General features: G+C 44.2%; 1 protein-coding gene across 1 annotated transcript in view; it reads right to left on the reverse strand.

Moving 5' to 3' along the window:
* NOX5 (NADPH oxidase 5) overlaps positions 1 to 25864 on the reverse strand; it is a 261295-nt gene that overhangs the window by 139710 nt on the left and 95721 nt on the right. The window contains exons 7-8 of the mRNA XM_078684069.1: positions 5237 to 5419; positions 4213 to 4345 (exon numbers count right to left, since the gene is read on the reverse strand). Coding sequence (XP_078540195.1) covers positions 4213 to 4345; positions 5237 to 5419 — 316 coding nt within the window. The remainder of the gene's footprint in view (positions 1 to 4212; positions 4346 to 5236; positions 5420 to 25864) is intronic.

Below are 25864 nucleotides of genomic sequence, written 5' to 3' on the forward strand. Positions count from 1 at the left end.
CTCACCTGCCTGAAGACTGTCCCGGAACATTCCCAATAGGTAAGGGGCCAGCGTTTGTGCAGACCTCTTGTATAGCTCAATTGGGAGCCCGTTAGGACCCACCGCCTTGCCCGACGCCAGGGAGGAGATGACCGGTTGAAGCTCGTCGACCGTTATGTCAGCCTCCAGAAGGAGGGCATCCTCAGATGTGAGGCATGGCATTGCTATATCCTTTATATACTCATGCGCCTCCTCAACCGAGAATGTGGTGCAAGGGGCATACACCTGCTCAAAATGATCTGCTAGTGTGTTCACCATGTCTGCAGGGGATGTCACCATGGGTCCCGCAGCCGTTCGCAGTTGTGCAATCACTCTGCCCACCTTCTCTTTTTTGTCCAACCATGCTAACATCTTTCCGGCTTTGTCCCCCAGCTCATATACCCTGTGACGAGTGGCTTGGATACTATTTATAGCCATCTCCCTTTGGTATGCCAGAAATTCGCTTTGTTTAAGATGTAATTCACGTGCCAGGTGGGGCGATGGGTGGGCTGCGTGTTGTGCGGCTACTACGTCCAATTCAGCCTCAAGACTATCCAGTTCAGCCCTTTTTTCCCGCTTATGCCCTGTGATTGACACTATTGCTTTCCCGCGCAGGACCACTTTATAGGCCTCCCATAGTAACCTGTCTGATTCTACCGAACCTGCATTTTCTAGGAAAAATCTTTCCGTAGTGTTCGTGAGACCTTTCAGCACCACAGGGATATGCAAATAGTTGGGATGCACAGGGAATATGCGACGTCTAATGGCCTGGTGGCGCGTGTATTGTAGGAGGACCGGTGAGTGGTCGGAAATCCCCCTAGGGCGAATGTCAACATCGGTAACCCCCTCCAGATCTCCCGCTGAAACCAGAAAGTAGTCGATGCGCGTAAGACAATTATGTACCCCGGAATGAAAAGTGTATTGTCTGGTGTTGGGTTGTTTGTATCTCCAGGCGTCTGTGAGTCCTAGGGATTCTATAACCCCGGGCAGGCAGTGGGTGCGAGATGAGATCAGTTTCGTGGGGTGCCTATCTAGCACACCGTCTACTATGTCGTTAAAGTCGCCCCCTATCATCAGTGTCGCTTCCGGCAGCGCAAGCAAGAACGCTGAAAGGGCAGGATGGGCCTGAGCATGCAGGGACGGGGGAATGTAGACCGAGACGAAATTAAAGAGGCGTCCCTCCCATTGGCATGTGACTGCTGCAAAGCGTCCCTGATCGTCAACCCGCGTGTGCTGCACTATGAGCGGGAAGTTCTTTTTAATCAGCACTCCAACCCCCCTAGAGCCAGAGGTGAACTCGGCGTGAGCCACCATTTTGTACCCCCATCTGTCCATCGCCCTACAGGCGGTTCTTACTAAATGTGTCTCCTGGAGGAGGGCTATTGCGGGTGTATAGCGCTTCAGATACTGCAATATCAGGCTCTTTTTCACCTTATCTCCCAACCCTCATACATTCCAGGTTAATGCAGTCATTGGTGTCCCAGGGATCAGGTGGGTCAGGTGTGGATCAGTGTCCTGTTGGGTGTGTGGATACATGGGTGTCCAGTGCAGACGATAGCGTAGTGACAGAATAATTAAGCATGCAACCTCTATGCGTCATAACCACACATCGTAGTACTCTTGCCCTGAAAAACTGACAACATAAAACAAAATAAAACTGTAACAAAATCCCATACCCCTGTCCCCAAACCTCCCCAAACCTCCCTCCCTGCCTCCCTGCCCGGTGGATCCAGAACTACCCGCCACCCCAACTGAGCAGAGTGCTTAAAGTCCCGAACAGCCCACATTGCTCGTGGGAAAGAAAAGTGGGGGGGAAGGTGAATCTTCCGCTCCCAGAACATGGTCCCCCTGTCCAATGTCTCTGCTTTGTGCCGCAGCCTTCAGTGCAACAGTTCACTACAGTGTAAGTCCTTCTCCCAAAATCAAATTGTTTTACCTGAGGGTCCGGACCCAGACCTCACGGACGTAATGTTCCATGTCGCCGGCGCCACCATGCAGAAATGTAGCTCCGGGTGCCGGCTCAGGAGGAGCACCCATGTCGCCCTCCTTAGAATTTGTAACTCACGGTGTACGAAGGTTCACCAGTTCGTGGAATCCCTGGTTGTCAGTGTCCATTTTGTGCTGCAGTTCGGCCTCTAGATCCTCTGGCCGGACGCCATCCTTCCAACCAGTCTCTTGCCTCACCCGGCGTTTCAAAGAACCACATTTTCCCTTCCGATTCAACGCGAAGTCGCGCTGGAAAAAGCATAGAATACTTCTCCTCTCTAGTTCGCAGTTCTCTTTTGACTTCCAGGAAACTATGTCTTTGTTGCTGAACTGCCGTCGTATAGTCCGGATAGAAAGCAATCTCTGCGTTGTCAATCTTAAGCGGCGGGGCAACTCGAGCCGCCTGCAAAATAGCGTCGCGATCTCTGAAGTTGAAAATGCGCACCAGAATTGGTCGCGGAGGCGCTCCCGGTCGTGGCTTGGCACCTGGCACCCGATGTGCCCTTTCAACTGAAAAATATTTGGAGAGTCCCTTCGGCTGCAGTTGGTTCTGAATGAGGTCCTCCACAAAAAGATCAAGGGGCCCCTCGCCTGTGTTCTCTGGTACCCCAACCAGGCGGACATTGTTGCGCCGGGAGCGCCCCTCCTGATCATCCAGCTTGGCCTTCATCAGCTTATTGTCATCTTCCAACTTCTTCACCTGTTGCTGCAGTGTCCGCGGATAGGCCCTCCGTTGTTTTTTCCACGGTCCCCAGGCAATCTCCCAGCTTGGAAAAGTCTGCTCGCAGCAGGGCAATGTCCATATACACGGTGCCCTTAGGGCCGCCATCACGTCCAGAAGGGTCACTTCCTCCGCGCCCTCAGTCCTGGTAGTTGGCGAATTGACTGCCGACGCGCCCCTGGAGGCATCTGGGGGGTCCTTAACGTAGGCATATTTATCCAGGCGAGGGGGCTGTTGGGCCCTGCTTTCCTTGCCACTCATTGCGTAGCCCCGCAGGCGGTCGTTGCAGAGCGCTGTGTACTAGGTCCAGAAACATAGGCAACTGTCCACTGGGGCCCGTCTATTCCTCCCCCGCAGGCACCAGAGGTCCGGTACTAAGGGTCCACTCGTTCCAGCCCGGCACCGTGTATGGGTAGAATTAGAGGCACTGTCCAGTATTTATCTGGTGTCCGGGCAGGCCGTACACCCTGGTTAACGAGGGACCCACACTCACGGAGTTGCACCGGCACTTCCCCCTCCTCTCCGCCAGCGTGGCGCGATATCCTCGTGTGCTCCGCTTTCCACCCGAAACCGGGGCAGCCGCCAATGCGCAGCCGATTTATATCAGGGATGACCCCAGTTGGCGTACCTCCACCTCCTGTAGCTGCTCTGCAGTCGGTGTCTCTTTTGGGCGGGCGCGGGCCGCAATGCCTCGGGGCTCTCGTCACGAGGCAGGATCTTTCTCTCCGGTGCGGCCACGATTTATGGTCCCCTTCTGTGGATCAGGGCGCCCCGAGCCCCCAGCAGGACATCAGCGCCTGCACCGAGGCCCCAGCGGTGATTGGTCTCGGTACTTCCCACAGCCGCTGCTGCCGCGCCGCGGCTCCGACCCGTCCGCTGCCGGGGTTAGTTGGTACTCGAGTCCCCGGCTTCTGGAGGCACCACAGGCCGCAATTCCGCCCGCAGCAGAACTCGAGAATCACCCCACCGTCAGCAGATCCGAGCTGCTCCTCGGACGTCGGAAGCTCCGCCGGTACAGGGAACGGGGAGTAGGATTGCAAACACGCAGGATTTATGCCCCGATTAATGAGGAGAACCCTCGCCTGGTGCGGAGCTCACTTAGGCTGCGGCCATCTTGCCCGGTCGCTAGCCACGCCCCCGTTTCTCCCTTTTTTAATTTAGAACATTCTACGCTTGGTGTATGGAATGTTCTAAAAGCCTTACAGCCCTTCTGCCTCGGGTTATTGCAGTTGTTAAAGGCCTTCTCCCTTAGTATAGGCCCTCTGCAAACTCTGGTTCAGGGCCTTTAACAACTGGTTTAGTCCTAAGCAACGGGCTTCAAGGTGACAATAACATTCATTGTTTCTCCCACCAAAACGTAACACTCTACTTGTTCCCTATTCTTCTCCCTTCCAAAATCAATAATCCACACCAACATGACAATTAAGCAGTTTCCATCCACGTGCCCACACTGTTAAAGGTAACTGCCAGTGCTGGCATGACATAACCTGGTTGTTCTGGAGCGCTGCTGATGGTAAATGGGTGCCACTCGTACTTCGCTATGACTGGGATATTCACATAGACATAGTCACCAGGCTTGTACTGGAAGAACTGCGGCCTCTTGATCACAAGATGGGTGACCTGAATTCAAATGAAGCATAGGAGACATTGGAAGAAAATAATGATTGGAGATAATGCAGATGTTCTACGTCAAGGTGGGTAGGAATTATGGACCTATTCACAAAGGTAAATTTGGATATATACATTGAGTTTGTGGGGATTCTCAAACTCCCCTTCACCCTCCTTCCATTCTGGAAATGATTAGAGATTTTCTTCAGGACAGAGCAGAATAGGTTGGAGAACGGATTGCCCAGATATTCGTGGGGTGTAGAAAAAGGGCTTTCTCCTCGGGGAAAAATGTTTTCCCTGTAGGGCAAAAAATTGCATTTATGTATGAGGGGGTCGTTCTACCTTTGCAGAGGAATACATTATTTAGAACTGCATATCGGGAATAGGTGCAAGCTGGAACTTTCGCATGACATTTATCTGTAGTGCCAGGAAATCTTGAGCTGGAACTACTTTCCCGGTGTATTACGGGGAATGTTTGTATATTGAAGAAAATGTAAAAGTATGCTAAAGTCCAACTATAACTTCCTGTCTATATTTTAATTTCTAAAAGGGCCCCATGGTTTTTGTGTCAAACTTCGTTTATTGACATCATGTATCAGCAATACAATAAACGAATATTCCTTTATTGTTTTGATGTTGCTTGAGGTCAGTAAGGAAAGTCTGGAATAATGTTAGCATCTTTGTTTTGCCATACAATTCTATAAAGGACTCTTCATTGGCAGTGCGGTCTGCCAGGTGGTCCTTAGAAGTGAGTGGGAGGTGTGGCTTCTATAGGCAGGACCAGCAACAATCGGGGTGTTAGACATTGTAACCTTCCACTGCCTCCCACATCCCCACAGAAAGGGTGATTCGTGTTGGTGACCTCTGCAAAGGGGCAGTGCCAACTGATGATGTTCACCGTACCTTGGATGGCAGAAGATTGGTCTCGACAATGTACAGCCCCCCGATGCGGGACACGGCAATGCCAATCACCTTCTCCAGCAGGAACATAAGCCCAGGCACCAAAAACCATTTCCAAAACTGAGGCCCGTGAAGAACAAGTAGAATCCAGATCCAGACGTAGGAGAGGTGGGTCCAGTAGAAAACCTGCAAGCAACAAGAAGAAAGTTGCTGTATTATCTTTTCTTGCTTCTAGACTGCAGCAATTCAATACTGAGTGGGAATGGTAAGCACAAGAAGTCGCACAAGAGAGCAGACCCTGGATCCTTGCAGATATCTAAGCACCAAAGGGCAACAGTGATGTCAGTGTCACCTGAAAGCCATTGGCTATGTTTTTCTGATGAGAGTATTGCAGCAGCTGCCAGTGTGCAAACCACTGCAGAGCCACACATTCAAGACACGGGCTTGTGTAATACAGACTAGTGTGTGGTGAAAAAAGCAACACCCTGCACTCAAAATGTGTAAGTAAACGAATCCCATTCATCGCTGGCATGGGGTTTACACACCGGACCATTGTGTGTAAAGACGATTATTTAGTCCTTTAATTCCATCTTATAAAAACACATACGTTGTATAAATAATCCTGTTTTAAGAATCACTATAGTTTTTGCTTCTATCAGTAACTATTAACGGAAGTCTTTCTTCCTCTACGTGTGCAGTGCTCACATCGTCAATTAGGACCCTAATTTAGTCTGTCATCTATATCGATCATACACTCACGAGTTCGTAGATGATTACAACCTTCTAGGCCAATATACGTCATCAAGACGCGCTGAGGCAATTGAAATCAGCTGTAAGGCATGAAATGGTAGGTTACGAGGGCGCGCTAACCTATATAAAGTTAGAATTGTAAGAACTCGTTTCGACCGTTACCATCGGAGTTAACAACGAGCAGACCCCCCTGTTGTGGAACACTTCATCCATTGAATAAAGGTATGTCTTTAAGTCCAGTACAACAACTATGTTTGGACAGTATCATGGAGTCGAAGCAGGGATAAACATTAATTATATTTTCTCTACTTCATACTCATGTTGTAGGGTGCTTGACCAATATAATCATCTATCCGGCGTATTGACTCATAGAACCACGCCAAGGTAATTTTAATAAGATGCAACTACATAAGCGAATTACTAACAATAATTCGGTTTAGTATAATAGTGTCTTTTTGTCTTTTTAGACCATATACACAATAAGGAAATAGATGCCCGCACCCCGCGGTTCCACTCTAATTCATCTAGACAAATGTCATATGGATTGAAAGTTATAAATAACATTAAGCAGATTTTCGAGGTAGGACTTCTGGATAAAAAATTATTTTTTTGGGGAAGTACCTAGGTACAATTATTGCATTGTTGTAGTCTTGTTAAAGATAGACTAACATGTGTCTCATTCGTTCGCTCTCTTTATAAACAACTATGTGTACATACTGGTACATTTTTAGCGTGATTATTGCACTGTTACAATTTTGCTAATGATAGATTACAATATATCGTCATTGTATGCCCTCCGTCTTCAATAATCAACTATCTGCACATGACTATACAGAATTTAATAGCATATTAATACCGTGCATTAATGTTGAATATGCCTTAACTATCATAGATAATGGCATTGCGATACATAAACATTATCCCTCTTGTTTCCGCCTATACAGAGTTAGGTTACTAGGAAGAAGTCTCCATGAAAATATATGAATATAACTTTATTTAAATCCCTGAGCTACATACGAAATTACCTGCTCCGAAGGGCATCTACATAAATTTACCAGGTATACTTATTTATCAGGCTATTATTTTTCATAACACCATATAACAAATAACTAGTGTCTTAATAAGATCATGTGCCTGTCTTTCAGTGTATTATAAGTTGACGCCATTAAAACAAGGCAGCTCTCATAGGGACCAGATATTCCGTGTTGTTCACATATAGCCACTTTTCTTCATGTAAGTATTAATGGTTGCCCCCCTTTTTTTCTTAGCAGTTGATGTTATGTGTAGACATAACCTATGCTTTATCTATATCTAGAGCTATTCACTTTTTGTCTTTCCTTTAAACTCCTTTTTTATATTGGAACTGTTAGTAAATGAACCTTCTAATGTGAGGATATACTATACTTAGAATTGAAGAAAAAATGCAAGGAAATAAAACATGTGAGATAATATGTTTAAATAATAAACACAATGTATATCAGATTTTCGATAATTAAAGTTATGTAGGTATATACTGGAATAGAAAGGTTTTTGTTGCTTGTTATGAATAATAAGAGGGTTTAGTACATAAGATTTTGAGTGGTTACACTGAAACAAAATTACTGTGTATATATATGTATTTCTACATGAAAAGTTATAGACCCCTGAATTACTGTACAGCTTTGATTGTAAATCATTGAATTAGATAATAATTTATGTGCATTTCACTTATATAAAATTTCTTTTTGTCTGTCTATTTAGGTCTTTATCTCATTTTTGTATATATGTAATGTACGAATGACGGTCACCTGACGAAGGCCATTTGGCCGAAACGCGCGTAGTTCCATTCAACCGCATTGCCTTCATCCAATTCTCCAGCGACTGGTTATATCGTATATCACTTTTTTTATGTAGTTTTTCTGTTCACACTTATTGTTTTCGCACTGTTCTATTTGTAATATTCCCTATTTATGGAATTTGAATGTTATCTACAAAATTCACAAATGTTTTTAAACTGAAGATATAAAATGAATAAGAGAAAAAATAAGAAAATATACTATAATTGAAATAAAAAGATTTAATAATTTTTGATACATTACTGTTTCAGTATATATTTATTTAATGCTGTATAGTACACATTATTACATGTTTATTTAGGGTCTACATATATTCTTAGAGTTTGCTACGCCCTTTCTCTACATAGATTACATTCCCTACGAGTAGCTAACTCAGTACATTGTAGGGGCCCCCCCTTTTTCCATTGAAGTATTGCAGCAGCTGCCAGTGTGCAAACCACTGCAGAGCCACACATTCAAGACACGGGCTTGTGTAATACAGACTAGTGTGTGGTGAAAAAAGCAACACCCTGCACTCAAAATGTGTAAGTAAACGAATCCCATTCATCGCTGGCAATGAATGGGGTTTGTTTAGTGATACAAAAATATCAGACTTCCGAGATACTCTGCTCAACACCTGTTCTGCCGTGGGCAACACAACGATTCTCTAAGCTAAAGTGTATTGACTGAAAATAAGACACTAAGGGCCAGATGTACATACCTTTAGGGTAATGATTTCCAAACTGCGATTTTTCCGAATCACTATTTGGTAATCACAATTCTAAACGTGTGAACGTTTTATTTCTTATTTAGCGATTTCTAGTGGGTCGCAAATCAACCTACTTCAGTAATATTAAGGAGGTAGGTTGCAATATGTGACCCATTAGGAATGACAACCATCAGAGGGGTGGCAACCTGTTGAGGTCAGTGGACCACCATGTCTGTGATTGCTTTTTAAATAAAGCAATTTTTTTTTATGCAACTGATTTTATTAAAAGGAAACAGGATTCATAAGAAAAAATGTAACTTTCCTTTTTAAGAGTAGCAGTGGTCCCGGAGACCACTGCCTACTCATAATTTTTTTTTTTTAACATTCTCAGAGGGGAAGCGCTCCCTTGGGTACCCCTTCCTGTTTGTGAATGGATTATCACCACTTTTCAAATGGTGGTAAAGTATTAATGTTTTGCAACCAGAATTCAGTCGTAAAACATTAATACATACTACTGGGAATTGGTACTTGGAAGGGCAGTAGCATAGCTAGGGGAGGGGCGGGAGGAGGACCGCCTCAGGCGGCACTTTTATGCGGGCAGCAGCACTTCACTTTAGGTGAACAAATTCAGCGAGCACAAGGTAAGTGGTTTTATTTTTTTAAATGTTATTTTCCCTCATCTTCTTCTTACCTGCACCAGCTGTCACTGGGCAGCAAACTCGGGGACCGCCTGAGCAAAAGCAAAAGCTCTATCTACGCCAATGTGGAAGGGATCTTCTAAATATGCCCCTTCCAACTACCGAATGCTAAAGAAAATTACGATTCAATCAAATTTTTCTTCTTGTATAATTCAATAAGCTTTATATCGCAAATGGACAAAGTCTGCAAATTAGGCCATTTGGAACCTCAAAAACATTTGTACATCTGGCCCTAGATCTCCTCTTTACAACTGAAACCTGGCTGTGTGACAGCTTTGTCCAGTCTCTGGTCACCTGACACCTGAATGCAGTATCAGAAAATATAATTGCTTCTTCGAAGGAGGTGGAGGGATTGAAGTTAAGAAACACTCTTAGTTCATACAATCATATCAAGCACTTTTCAAATGGTCCTTGCCTTTGCCCAATCCATGTTCATTACACACACCAACACACACTCACACACACACACACACCCGCAGTAAACCAGTTGACAGAAGTGTACCAAAGTTGGCACGAAGACAGAGCTTGTGCCAGAAACAATTCTTGTTGTGCACTTTAACTCTGTTCAGATGTCCGAGATATTCCTAACTAAAGGTCGACAAAACACGCTGGATATTTTGTATATTTGTACCAGTATGATCCAACAGCAGGCTATCAAATCACTTCAGCAAACATGAATGAATGAACCACTTGCCAATTTTTGGATCCACGTTCAAGTCCGAAAACTTGTCTGACAGAATGCCTGATTTTTTCTGATTTGATCGCCATTACAGTGCTATGGTGGCTGGCACAAACAAAGGGTGGTGAGGCGGGTGGAGACAACGTGGGAGGGGGAGGGGAGGGGTGAGCATGGGCGGGTGTTAATAAAATATTAAAAAAATTAACTTACCTTAAGTTGCCGGCCGACTCCTGCTTCACACCTGCTGTGCTCTTCCTGGTCCCAGCAGCCCCTGGGACAGACTCCCGGTGCAATCCCTGCACTGCTCTCATGCTTTGAGGGCAGCTCGGGGATTGGTCAGAGCGGGCTGAAAAGACGCTCTGCTCAGGACAGGGAGTCTGTGGGGTTTCTCCAGCCCGGCTGTTTTGGAGAAACCTAAACGCGCATGTGTGTTTGGCCGGCCTGAGATGGCCGTCCAAACACACATGAGCACTTCGAAGTGCACATAGCACTCGTCCTACCCCCTCCCATGCCTCTCCCTCTCCCTACACGCGCTGGCTCAGAGCCAGCAAATGAAAAATAAAATGATGATAGAAAATCGTTTTATTTTTCACCTGCTGGCTCTGAGCCAGGCAGTGGGGTGATGCTCCTCCACCATTGCAGAGGAACCGCCACTGTTATAGTATTCATGAAAGAACTGCAGACTCTACTGTAATACAAATTCTTACTAAAGCACTTTAGGGCCAATCAAATCATCCATGCTCCTTGGTTTAGCAGGATCTCTCCTACATTTCTCACATGGCATTTGATCAAGAGAGGGTGCAGAAATGGAAGACAATGATTGTTTGATAAATAGGCTGAGAATTCACAACTATCTGTTTACTGGGGTCCTGGAACATGAACATGAATTAGCAAAAACTACATGTAAATTTTAAGCCTGGGCAGAGTTTGTGGTGTTCCGCTACGCTATTCAGAACTCCGTGAGCTCTGCATAGCAGGGAGTGCGAAAAACTCCACGACCGGAGCGGAGTTTACCGGCCAGGCTTAGTACATTCCTGTTGCATAAAGCATAGCAGGAAGCAGTAATCTGAGGAGGAAGCACCACCATATACAGAGGACGTGAGAAGGAAAATGCTGACGGGTACAGCAAAACTTTGCTAAAACACTTGCTATTAGAAGAAAGGAACCGTCAGCAGGATGGAGAAAAAAACACCTTAGTTTCTCAGGCAAAAATATTTGTAAAACAATTTATGCCATTTGAATTGGCGTTTCAGTAGTTTTATCTTGGCTGCTCTAAAAAGTCTTTCCTCACAAAGGGGCTATAGATTATTTTATACCTGTAGCAAATAATTTAGAAGTGCTACTATTAAAAGTGTTGCATTCAAAGTTTTGAAGCTATGCCTCAATTGAGTGTCTCCCATTATAGAAGCCATCTCTGCAGCACTATCCAGCTTTTCCATCGTTCTTCAAGGGACCTCCTGTAAATGGAGACCTAAACCTTCTCATTCAACTTGAGGGCCGTTTCAGTGTCAAAAGGTCCTCACCGTCAAATTCCTTTCAGCATCAATTTCCTCTGGATTTCATGAAATCATTGATGGAGTCAGAGTTAAGCGACGGAGCAACAAGACAGTCCGCTTTTGAAGCTCTGCTGTTGGTCACATGTCGGTTCTGTAAAATCATCCTCCCAGACCCACAAGGTGACCAGACAAGAGAGACGGCGTTGGTAGCCCCCTGTGACCCAGAGGAGGTCATTATGACCATTGGCAGCACTCCAGATATCCACCAAAACATTGCAGAAGAGGAATGGGGTGGGCACTTTAGCCAGTGAGCAACTCAGCTCTCAGGCCATTCCTCAACAGCATTGGGATTGTGACTCCTTGTGTCGTGGAGGACTTGTGGGAGAGGAAGGACTCAATAAGCCATGAACAATGAGGGGAAGTTGGATCGAAGGCACTCATCACCTGAACTTTATTAGGGAGGCGTGAACTTGGATTAGGAAGACCTGAACATGGAGACCTAGACCGAATGCTGCGTTGCTGAGGCCCAGCAGCCACGAAGGGCCCTAAAGATGTGTGCAAACCTTACAAGACACACATGCACCCTTTAGTCTTCTAACAATGGATGAAATGTACCGATCCTCAAGCGTGAACTCGTGTTGAAAACCGCTGATGCATCAACCTTTGGCTGAATTATAGAAAAGGAACGCTATCTATAAGAGATTCGTGGGACTCGTTGCACATAAACCACAAGGGTAATGGGGTGTGGCGCCCCCTCCTACCTTGAGACAAAATGTGACATAATATACCCCCCCTCCACCTAGGGTCCATCACATACCACATCTGCAAGACATGCGAAGGGGGTTGAACGATTATCGATGTGGAAAGACCCTGAGGTGGTGACAACACCTGAATACTTGGGTGACTCTGGCATCCGCTGGGCAGACTGACCGGACATGGATCCCGAGCTGGAATTCCTTCTCTAATACAGAAGACTATGTGAGAATGGCTTGAAACTACAAGCACCGACCAGGCAAGTTTGCAGTGAACATACAGACCAAATACTGCTTTCATATCCTGGGGAGAGGTCATAGGGCCTGGAACTCGGGCATTTAAAGACAATACCTGCACCATTCCCTCTGGAGCCAATGACGCCGTCTTACCTCAGACTAACACTTTGGGATGTGTAGAAGGGCTAGCATCGTATGGACTAAGTAAAAGTGGAGGTAGACTCTTCTCCCCTCCGACTACAGCCAATCATCCTGTCAAAACAAGTAATGCAGCTGCTGTTCATGGCAGCGGTCACAGGCAAACGTGCTAAAACTTCCCTGGAATCAGATTAACCACCACAAGACACAGCATTGGACATTATCAGCAAGGAGCTATTGAGGTTCAGATTGGCCATGGTGGAGGGGCCTGACAACACCTCCAAGACATCAGTTAATGTCTAATCTTCCCAGGCAAACATTGCCTCCTTCAATGCTAGGATGCAAACTGGGGAAAACATACTGGACCAGACACAAAAAATATAGCCCCCTCAATAGATTGGGAACAGAACCACTGCTACCTCTACCAGAAACTACTAGAACTGGAAGACAGAAACTAGTCAGACGGTCATGTCAGAGTCACTCAAAGGGGAGGGCATGATGTCTTTTTTATCTCAATTCATCCAGGCCATCACAAAATTAGCTTTTGGTCCTCCATTGCACACGAAATCAGGAGCAGCGGGTATGCTGGAAGAGCGGGGGAGCGGGTGGGTGGCGGGTAGGAGGGCACTAAGGGTTGCAGGGGATAAAAACAATTTTAAAACTTACCTGCAGCCGTCCCAGTCGCGCTCTTTGGCTCCTCTTCAAGTCTTAAGAAAGGCACAGGCACCCAGAATGCCCTGTGGCTAATACTGAAGCTTCTCTCGCACACGAGAATCGCTTCAGGATTGGCCTGAGTGCCCTCGATTTGCACTCCGGGACAGACTGTGAGTCTGTGCCTGCTCTGTTCCACCCAGCTGCGTTGCTGGGTTCGAGAGAGCTTTCACTCCCCATGATAGTTTGGTCGGCCTGAGACGGCCGGCCAAACCATCATGCGCATTGATGGGAGTGCACTACCACTCCACTCAGTGCCTGTCACCCCCATGCCCCGCCCCCAAAACTCGGCAGGAAAGGAAAAATACATCAATTGTCGTTTTATTTTTCCTTTCCTGACGTTTTTGATGGGGCAACGCTTCACCCCCATAGCAGAGGAGCCGGTGCTGCACAGAATATGATCTAGATGTATACTCGCCAAAGAAGGACCGAGACAGATTATAGCATGCTTTTTACGTCAGCAACGGGTACTACAAATCATCACAGGAGCAATTGAACCCATTTGCCTTTGTCATACAATGAACTTAAGATAATCATCTTACAAGACTTTTCGCAGGAAACAAAGACCAGCAGGATTCGATTTCTCCAGATGCACCCTTGCAGCTAGGGATATGCTAGGACCCAGGCCCAGTCATAATGCTCATTATGCAGGCCAACAAAACTATGGATTTTGGAGACCCAGGACAATTGAAAGGATTCTTAGATACCTTCTCCTACACAAAAATGCAGGTTTCCCTGAGGACTGAGAACAAAGTGCACCACTTAGCTAGCATCACAGACAAAGAAGAAACAGCTAACATAACTCCAGAAGAAAGTAAGCATCTTAAAGAAGTCATCAAACGCCGGTCTTCAGCACAACCATATAAACCTCAAAGCCGACAAGCAGATCAACAGACAAATCTCGCTCCTCACGAAAACCACTTCAAGCAAACAAGAAACTGCTTGTTGAACAAGCAGTTTGATGACTGAATCAGACATCAAGGGAAGGTATGTCACGATGAACAACATACCCACCAACATCCCTGTACCATAAGGCTCATATACTTTCCCTACTCTTCACTCCCTCCTCTCTTCTTCATATGCTACTCTCCTCTTCCTCCTTTCCTGCAATTCTCATCCTCTTCCCTCTGCTTCTCTTACTCAACATACTATCTTTGGCTTAAGTGAGACTGAATTATCAATCCTAGGTAACAGGTCGGTCTGATGTGGTATGGCCGATTGCTAAGGCGCACCTGACTAAAGAACTTTCTTTGCCCTATATCACCTCTTCATCCAAATACGCTCGCCATATAGCTGAGACACAATAACAAGTCCTGTCATATTAATATGACAAACCCCTACACAATTGACTTTGAGAAGCACCCTAAAACACGAGCTTCAACCTCAATCCCATACCCTGGATTCAAGTAAAAATTGGTCTCTCTCCCCTTCCTCTTAACTGCAACACATATCGACACTCAGCACTTTTCCCATTGACAGTTCTACCCAAACCACTGCTGCAGGTCAAAAATACATTGGAGCCTTTTCCTTCCTAACACGATTCTTACCACTTGATCTCGACAAAACACGAATGGAAACCCTGACAGAACTCTCCATATTATCTCCAAATGTAAATGGCCTCACCCATTACGTAAAGTGGAAGAAACTACTGAATTATTCACAGTTCTATGGCCAGATGCAGCCCTGCTTCAAGAGACTCATTTTTTTGAATTGGAATGCCAAAAACCTCAGGAGAGACTGGGTAGATAGGGAATAGCACAGCAGCAAGTTGGAAGAAGATAAGATTTCCTCCTCTAAATTATATTGCAAATGGGGTGTGGCCATATTAATCTCTAAGAAATTACCAGTGAGGGTCTGCAAGTTGTGAAGATACCCGCAGTGCAGTTTTATCTTTAGAAGAACTCCATACACAAATAGGTACTCCCCATAGGATCAATATATGCCCTGGTACACCCAAAGACAAAAACCCTGGATGCAATATCCAGAATCCTACATCAGCAACCTAAAACTAAGGTCATCCTAGGTGGAGATTGGAACATGGTTCTTGATCAATTTATGAACAAATCTGATCACCTCTCAATTCGCCTAAGCACAGACAGAGTTAGGTTAAGAGATATGATGACTGGCATATCCCTGCTAGACTTAAGGAGACTTCATAACCCTACAATGAAAGACTACATCTTTACCGCAAGTGTCCATTGAATGCCGATAAGCATAGATTACTTTTTGATGTCCAGATCACTACTAAGAGCACTCATATACACAGTCATCTAACCCACTTGGATCTCCAGCCATGATAACATTTAAATCTGGTTAGACATGGGGCCGACAAAGAGCCCCTTTATGGGAGCCCATTGGGTATTGCAGCGCCGACCCAACGAGGAGCAGGTCCAAATGATGAAGCATGACACCTAGCTTGCTGGGTGTGTGAGGACCTTAGTTCCGACAGAGCGGGATCCCTCCTGATCCTTCCACTTTACCAGTGCCTGACTTCCATATCAGTATCCATGGTAGTGGTGAGTCAGTCGTCCGTTTGTTTTCTAGGCGTCACCTTGTCGAGGAACAGCAAACCTTTATTTCATAAATTGTGTATTACTAACAGAAATTTACAGGCTGAAGATTCAGGACCAGGCGTCCTTCAATTACATGTAGGCATCAAATGCATGTGGTGTAGGTGTGACACTGCACTCGTATATTCTACACATATCTAAGTGTCATGCTGTGAGACCAGCTCACACACTCTTTCCCTAATTAAGGGTCAACTGGGCCCCATTGAGGAAGGTCTCAGGAACCATTGTAGTCACACACTACAAGGGAGAGAAAGGGATTGTCAACCCACCGTATTTAAAGGTTTCAAACTGAAATTGTAGAAAGTATTGCTTCCCACCACTACCCACTTACAATATCAAGGCGCATTCCTCGCTGGCCACCTACTGGTACTGACTCCTTCCTCCTGATGATCATAAGAGTCACTGTGGAGTACTGCTGCACTATTTATTTCAGATGTACTCTATTAGATCTCTTAGGGTGGGGGACCTCTGCCGAGGTGTGCACCGTCCCTGTAATAATTGCCGTTCCCATGTTTGTTAATTTTACTCGGTGTGGCACGCTGTCCAGATTAGCAGCATACGCTGCCCCGCAGCAGTCTTCGGCAGTCTCCTGTCAAGCACTTCAGAGCATGCCGCCGATACCGCCTGTCAGCGTGTAATCGGACAATCGTGTCATCTCAGGCGTGGCGCGCCTCCCCCAGATCGTTGCGTACTTTTGATATAGACTTCTGGGAGATGTATTACCAGAGTCTACAACCACAGACATTTTTTGTATATACATGAAATTTTGAATAATGGAAAATGGATTCACTCTAACCTTTGGGACATTATCAATACATGGAAAATGGGATGAATATAGGCCCAGAAATGTGAGTATTATGTCACTAGTATACTGTAGTAAATTGTCAAATATTGTATGATATCAGTCATAGTGCAGTGGATAGTCATACAATATATCACTCCAGTTCAAATATTCTCAGTTTGAATATTAGAAACGTTTACTTTACTAGGGGAAGTGTTCTGAGTGGAATTTCATAACTCCAGAACGGTTTGTGACGGAATGTGTGGAACTAGCTCTTACTGAAAACTTCTTTGAGTTTGAAGATGTGATTTACCACCAGAAACAGGAAACATCTATGGGCAGCACTTTTGCCCCCAGTGTAGCCTGCCTCTAAATGCATCAGTTTGAGTTGGACCACATTTTCATCCAAGACAACCCATACAAGGATAACTTCCAACTCTGGTGTCTCCCAGATGTATATACCAAGAGTACACAGTGATCATTTTCCATGTATTGAATATGTCCCAGTATTGCCTTTCTGTGCTCTAGTGCAGAACGATAACTGCATGCACCTGCACTGGCGTTTTGGAGAGTAAATAAACCTGACACAACTGGATGTAATTAAATACATCTGTGAGCATTTGTGTACAGACATCAGGGGGATACATCCAACCAATCACATGTGTGATAATTGGACTATTTAAGATGGTTTTACAGTGACTCCCACTAACATTGGGATTAAGGAGCCAGTACTAATAGGTGGCCGGTGAGGAACGCACCTTGGTGAGGAAAGTGGGTAGTAGTGGGAAGCAATACTTTTTACAATGTAAGTTTTAAACCTTCTAATATAGTGTGGTTGACAATCCATTTATCTCCCTTATAGTGTGTGACTACAGGGGTTTCAGAGCCCTTCCTCCATGGGTTCCAGATGACCCTTAATTAAGGTAGGAGTGTCTGAGCTTGTCTGACAGCATGACACTTAGGTATATGTGTGATACACGAGTGCAGTGTCACACCTACAACGCATGTAATTGATGCCTAAAAGTAATTGAAGGGCACCTTATCCTGAATCACACACTTGTCATTATTGTCTTACACGTGCCCAAGGTACCCAAGGAAAGTAGTGTGGCAACAAGTGACACATATACTGAGTATATGACACCAGAGGATCAGATTTCCATCCTTACGAATACCATGGACTGTGTTGTGCCAATATGCAGACACATGTTGACAGTTTAGTGGGATTGGGGTACTAGTTCCCCTATTCCCGACATTTAATTTTTAATACCAAGTTGGTCACCACATTTGTTTTTAAGTATATCTTTCACGGATTCTTAGTTAGTAATAAGTGCCTCCCTGATTCCAGGACGCAGGCCCTCTCTTCATCAAACTGGGTTTTTGAAGAGCATGGGAATGTCCAATGATGAAGCATGACACCTGGTGGTATGTGAGGACATCCCGTCACACGTTTGTGTGTGTCTATGAGTAGGATGGAAAATATGAAAATTACAAAATGTGGTAGATTAAGAAAATGTTATAAATTTGCTCCGTAGCTTTATTCTGTGTATAAACAATTACACAGCTTAACAGAAACCAGGGACTTGTGACTACCCCATTTGAACACCTAATTGCAGGCCTCCCAACTGGCACATGTCAGATACATCATGCATGACACACTGGGCACACCTAGATGGGGATTGGGAGTGGGAGTTAGGATGCGATACCCAGAAGGCAATAGCTTCCCACTCAGTGTTACACACTAGGGTGCATGCATGGAAGGCGGACTGTAAGCTAATGGGAGAACATGACATGATCCATGACCACGCTCCAGTGTGGAACAATTCCAGCATTTAATATACAAGGCAAGGAGCTGCTGTGGAAACATGGAATCTCAAAGAATTCTACCTCTCTCTAACCTCCTCCAGGAAGGGGAGCTCACATCATTTGCAATGGCTGCAAAACAGTTTCACTTGCAACCACGCCATGTCTTGGGCTGCCAGATGCTTACCTGATGCCTGCATCATGCTTTAGACCCAACTCCACATGGGGCAAGCGAAGTGCCCCACCACTTCCCAAAAACAAAGTAAAACATCCCCTTTCTCCAAAAACCCTTAATAAAACACCCCCTTTCTCCGAAAGCCCAAAATAAAATACCCCTCCCTCCAAAACCCCATAATAATATTTCATATTTAATTTATTTATGTTTTTGGTCAATAACAACCATTACACATTCATTCATGAAAATTGATCATAACTTATGTGTCTGACGACTCTTATCAAACTTGTACTTCCATTTTAAAAATAAGTATAAAAATTACATTAATATTGTTCTTGTATGGCCTTAATTTGAAAAACTAGCTACTGTGTACATGGCAATTTTTCTCAGTGCTTTATGTAATCCCATTATTAAATATACAAGAGCTAGTTTTTAAAGTGCTTTTATGCAGAGTTACATTTTAAATCAAGTGTCTTCTTTCTCATTATCATGGGTTTCAAAGCGCATTGTCTTTATTCTTGTTTTAATCGCTCTTTTAACTCAAGTTTCTGTAAATTTGACCTTCAGTTCTTTAGCTCAACGAAATTACTGTTCTTTCCTTGTAAGTTACATAAACCCTTTGTTAAGGTGCAGATGCAATTTGCTTCCCAGGTTTAATTCTTTGTCAACGTGCTGAGGCCCTAAATTGATTGCTCTAATGCTTTCATGTTTATTTTTACAAATTTTACTCCCCGGCATATAAGAGGTATAGAGGAGCCACCCAACCAATGGGTTACTGCTTGCCTGCATGTTCTTATTTCTAGTTCTCTAAAGATTCTTTTCAGCATTATCTTTCTTTCTGTCAGGTAACTCGGGCAAACACAGAAGATGTGTGCAAGAGTTTCTTCCTTATATTTGCATAAACGGCATTCTTTGTTCAATGTCTGATCCTTCCAGGATGGCATCAGGTCTTTTATTTCCCATTTTCCAAAACAGTACTGCATAAACTGGAGTTTTATTTTTAATGAAAAGTGTGCTGTAAGATAATCCTGATGCCTTAGTTTTTTAAGATGCTTATTAGTAGTTTTTATCACTTTATAAAAAGCCTGTTTCCCAATACTTACACTTCAGGCGTCTTCTATTCCAAGTTCCTCGATAGTCTGTTTTAGATATAGCCCCCATGAATCTTTTTTCTTTTGTTGTAGTTGCTCCTCTATGTCATTCCAGCACATATGGTTGATTGACCCTCTTTCTGGCGTGCGTAATCTCCAACATAGTTTTACAAAGGCTCCTTTGCATTTGTATTTTTGATTCAGCAGCCCAAACTCCAAACGCACCTCTGCTGCAGATGCAGTTTTCGTGATGCTGAACACAGATTTGTATACTCTTGTTTGGATTTTATTTAAAATGCCATCTACGTGTCCTTTCAATGTCTCCTTACCAAAAGTCACTGTTGGCATTAACTGAGCACTCATCACTGTTAAAAGATGGTCAAATGAAGGACAGCTCAGTTTCTTTTTTAACGTTCTGAAGCCGTAGTTTAATTATTGCGCTTTCGCCTGCATTGTTTCTATGAGTTGTTTTCCTTTTATTTGATGCTCCACAATAAATCCTAAGTATTTGTATGACCCAACTTCCTCAACTTTGTTCCCTTCCAAGAACCAGGTATACTTCTTGAGCTTCGAATCTACCAACCACACAACTTTAGTTTTCTTCAGATTGAGCTCTAGCCCATTTTTATCCATGTATGTTTTTAAGACATCCATACTTCGCTGAAGTCCTATTGGCATTTGACTCAATAACACAATATCGTCCGCGTACTTACTTTCTGCGTCTGTTCCTCGGCTACATTGCCTGATATCCTGATGAATGCCGAAGGGCTTGCCTGACAGTACACTTCTGACTGCAGGCCAACTATTGTTGATGCTTTGCCTTCAATTTATATGAGGCACATGGTCGGGTGTGATAGATAGTTCTTTTCACCCATTAATGCCATCGAATACATTTTACAGATTAATCTTGGGAGGAAGTGCTTTTAAGCTAAAACTCCTTGCTTTCAACTATGAACTTGCAGCCTGTCACTTGATCTAATCATATAGTAGATTACACTGTGGATTTCTACCAGTTGGAAATTTGATGCTGAATCTTTGCTGTCCATGGCTCCTTGCAATTGGAACCACACATTTGCCAACTTAGTCACCCCTTTATGATTTGGGGAACAACTAATGCCCTGAAGAAGTCCGCTTCAAGGACGAAACGCGTCAGCTGTGCTACTTTCAACAAGTGATTCTTATGAACCTGCTTTGATAAAAACTTATTTGATATTTGAATAAAGAAAATTTGGAAAACACTGCTGTTTGGGAATAGATTGTATATTTGTTTTTTCCTGTATATTGAGAAGTGGTGCACCTGTGCTTCTGCTTAAAATTGTTGAGGTCTGTTAGGAATAACATTGTGACAGTGGGTGTGAAACGGTGTGCACACATATCCTCATGAGTATAGATGAGATCAGAATAATGGAGGGATAGCGATTCAGGAGCTGCTGATTGTAGGTATCCACTGTCGGGCGCGTTTGTTATAAATATCATCAGTGTACTGTAGATATTCCCTTACTTCTTTAGCCAGTATGGGCGAATGAGTGTTGACGTTCCATATAGTTTGAGCAAGGTCTGCTAAATATATTTTGAACCCCATAATAAAACAACGTGTCCCTCCAAAACCCCCCAAAAAACTACACTAACATTTCCAATAAATACAATTTAAATAAAAGGTACTTACCCACTGCAGCACGTCCTCCTAGATGTTCTAAAACTGCAGTCTGCTGTGGAGCTCCCCTAACCAATCCAGACGCTGCTCTAATGATGTTAACCAGCATGAGAGCAGCACCAGGATTGGACATAGCGGGCTGGCTGGATGCTTCTTCAGGCCCTGAAGGGCCTGAAGCCCGTCTTAAACTGTGTTACATCAAAGTATTACACAGATGGCACTGGTCTCCTAAGAGATTAAACAAACCCAAGATTCTTCCGCAGTTTACCTGTTGAAGATGTGACACACAGGAAGGAGGCATAGTTCATTTGCTCTGGAAAAGCTCATCGCTAGCCGTTTTTTTGGACCCAGGTGGAGATGGATTAAGGATAACCTACACATGAGAGTACGCTTGATGGCACAGACAGTTCCGCTCCATGACTTTAAACAGTATCCAGATATATTCTATAGACATCGGTGGTGGCTATTTACGGCAATGACTTTTGAAAAAATTTGCATTTTTCTACCAAGGAGAACGAGCAGTTGTTCTTCAAAAGACATATGGATGCAGGAAAAGTACAAAGTGACCTCCTGTGAACGAATAATAGCCAGCATTAGTGACCAAATTGATAAGTTTCGAGAAATATGGGGGAACTTTATCCAAGACCCATATGTGATGTGATGCTTTGCTGCTTGAGCGGTAGAGCATTGGTCTGGAAATAGGGCAAGGCAGAGTCGAATTTCTGGGATATAGCAAACCACAGACTCTATTGAAAACTTGAGCTGCGTCTTGACATCTGGATATATAAAGGGTATAGGCTCAAGGACTATCACCTGAATATATGTATCCATGGGAGTGAACTGAAACAGGTAACAAGGAGGGGGTTGGAGGTACAGAGGCTGAGGGTGTAAGGAAGACTTTTTGGAACATGTCGACAGACACAGAAATGAGGGTCATATAAGAAAGAGATTCCATGTCCTGTGCAGGTAATGGCAACATTTATATTGTGTCCCACTTTATTAACAGTCCAACCAAATGCAAGAGTGTGATATAAAGAGTGATCGGATACAAATGCTAACTAATAATTATATGTACAATGCAAAATTTGTCAATAAAGAAACGTCATACAAAAAAAAAGAAATCACTGATGTTTGATTAACTTACATATCTGCATTCCATATACAGTGTGTGACCCTTGCCGAAGTCCGCATGAACACTAACCAAATAAGGCATATGTATGAGAGGGGAAAACATTAAGGAAAGTTGAGCCTCTCCCTTGTGTATTTACTTTTGAGGTCCCGTTCCAGTTCGATATGAACCCAGACGCCCCAGTGGTATTAGTTCACCATTTCACCTAACCGAAGCCCAGCCCAATAAAAGATCCCCTTTAATGCAACCTATGTATCCAGTGCTGCAACAATCCAGTGAAAAACTATTGGACACTTAATTTTCTTTAGCACCCAACAACTACTGAAAAAGTCTCTGCTGTCTGAAATAACTGATATAATCTATATGTTACATGACTGATAAAAAATATTTTCCTTAAAGCTAAGGACGTCAAGAGACATGACACGAAATTGGAAAAAACAATTATTTCTGTGGATAGTTAGATGAAGGGAAGATTCCCCCACATCTGTGGGGTCTGCGCCATGAGTGCGGATGCCCTTTGTGAATCAGGCCTTCAGTGTTTATAAATAGAAGTCCTATGCACTTAAACATATCAGGGATACCTATAGACAGACAACCAAAGGAAACTAATTTTCCAGCTCATCGTTCTCACTACAATTTATTGTAAAAAGGATATCTTGCATAAGCACCAGTTCTACAGACTTTTGATGCATATACCTATGAAATGCAGCTTGAATCATTTCCAGACAATCCGGAGCAACAATACACCTTTCTCCCTACAAGTCACTCCTGTTTCAACTCCAGTGAGAAAATGAGTGCTGAGATATGAGCACTGCAAAAACAGCCGTTGGTGGACAGAATGCAGAACAATGTCATATGGTCACCCCAGTACAGAGATCTTTGCCTAAATCCATCGTATTTTGCTCACCAGCCATTCCAGTTTGAATCCAGCCATATGCAAATCAGTCTTGACCCTGTGCCCCATGGGAACAGTCTGGCCCAAACTGCCAATCCAGGTCCTCACTTGACTGGAAACAAGCATCATAGAACCGATTTCGGGCTTTCAGCCAGGATAGCTTGATTCCAGTGGCATGGAGAGCATGGGACTCACGTCTTAGCATACCCGTCCCACTCGGGGTGACAAATGTAAAAACAACAGTTGATGGACAGAATGCAGAACAATGTCATACATTCACCCCAGTACAGAGATCTGGGCCTAAATCCATCGTTTTTTTGCTCACAATGCCATTCCAGGTTGAACCCGGCCATATGCAAATCAGTCTTGACCCTGTGCCCCATGGGAACAGTCAAACCCGAACTGCCTGGCTTGGAAACAAGCATCTTAGGACCGGTTTCAGGCTATCAGCCCTCATCAGCCAGGATAGCTTGATTCCAGTGACATAGTAGTAATAAATTTCTTTATTCTGCATTTCATAATAGAAATCCATTAAAGCATTTTTGTACACATTATACCAGAAATCCAGAAATATTTACAATAAAACATTTTTCAATTACAAGTTTAAGAAAGGTTGCTTGAGAAAAAAAACGATCTTCTTCCGTTAAAATCAATTCATTATGATGAAAACAATTTTTCTCACAGATTATTCCTATGTCTAAAAATGCATTTTAAAAAGTTAACCATGTGGTAACAGGTAATTTCAGAGTCCAGAAATTGAAGGTGCAGCATAGCAGGGCGACACTGTCTTAAGTCCCATGATTTCAGCAGTGGTACCAGCCAGATTTTGCGATGAGCATGATAGTATTTGCAAAATAATACTGTATGTATGGTGGTCTGTACAGATATATCATCGCAAGGACAGTGGCCTAACGTTTGTTCCCAGGTATTTCTCGTGGGGAAAGCTACTAACCGGTGGAAAAGGTTTAATCTAAATCTGGTTAGTAGAAAGCGATCGAAAATGCCGATTTCGAGCGTTAGGTAGGGCTGAATTGTGGGGACAAGATGGACCATAATTGCGTGGTGAACAGAGGGTTTCCCTATTTCATTTGCAAGTCTTAATCCATCTAAGTGGCTCAGGGCCATTTCTTTTAACTCCTTCTTGGATATGTCAATGATCTTTTCAGGTGTTATATAATAATCCTCTAGGCCTAAATTTGTAAGAAAATTTCTAATGTAGGCAGGCCATTTTATGTCTCCCGAATGATCGAGTGCCATAGAGTCCGCCATAATTCCTCTAGTTAACAAGTTTTTTTCTGAGGTCCAGATGCGCCTCCATAGTAGGAGAGGTTGAATTTTAGCTAGGTCCTCAATGTGGGGTATGCCTAATTCAATGTGAGATGCGTATATGGAAATACGCCTTGGTGCAACCAAAAGAAATCTTAGAAAAGAGTTTTCTGCCACATGTAAAGCGCTGACTTCGACATGCCCCCAGACCCCAGCCCCATACAAAGCTACTGCTCGGCATTTTGCATTATATATGTTCAGCATTTCCACAGGCGATCGTTTGCCTAATTTTTGTGAAAATGCCATCAATGCAGCTATTGCCCGCTTAAGGGAATGTTTTCTGGCCTCAACTGCCGCTTTCCAATTTAGTTTGTCGTCTATTGTGATCCCTAAGTAGGGGTACTGGGCCGTCAGTTCGAGATTTTGATTGTTAAGGGATATGTTTCTGAACCCTTTTTTTCCTTTACCTGCCACCATTACAAAGGTCTTCTTGATGTTGATGTGGAGGTCAAGGCTGCCCATGAAATCCGCATACCTAGTTAACGCTTTTTGCAGCTCACGTGGGGTACGGGCCAAGATGACAGCGTCGTCCGCGTAGAGCAGAGCAGGAATAGGGCGTGACTTTACTTGGGGGAGGTCTTGGGCCCCCCTCAAAAGTTACATCTCCAGACTGTTTGTGTATAAGGAGAATAGGAAGGGGGCCAAGACACAACCCTGCCTTACTCCAAGCTCTACTCCAAAAGACACTGTCAACTCGCCCCTGACACCATAACGTACTCTTGCTGAGGCCTTGGAGTATAGTTCCCTTAAGAAGTCTAAAAGTGGGGGATCCACACCCATTTGTGATAAGACTAGCCATAGCTTGGTATGGGACACGCAGTCAAAGGCTGCGGAGAGGTCGACATACACCATGTAGAGTTTATCTTTTTTTGCATGGATGTATTTCCCTACAATTATTGACAGATTTAAAGCCTGCTCCACTGTACCAAAACCCTCCCGAAAGCCAAATTGTAGGTCTGACAGTACCCCCTATCCTCTGCCCATTGTTGGAGGCGCTCAAGTATGACCCTGCCTGCTACCTTACCCACTGAGTCCAACAGTGAGGTTGGACGGTAGCAGGCAGGGTCCTGGCGGTCTCCTTTTTTGAAGATCGGGACCATGACAGACCTAGTCCAGGATTCCAGGAGCCCTTTTTTTGCAGCTGCCGTACACACCCTGGTCAATATAGGTGCCCATAGGTCTGTATTATATTTAAAAATGTCCACCGGGACTCCGTCAGGGCCTGG

The sequence above is a fragment of the Lissotriton helveticus genome, chromosome 3_1 (assembly GCF_964261635.1).
Source record: "Lissotriton helveticus chromosome 3_1, aLisHel1.1, whole genome shotgun sequence".
NCBI lineage: Eukaryota > Metazoa > Chordata > Amphibia > Caudata > Salamandridae > Lissotriton > Lissotriton helveticus.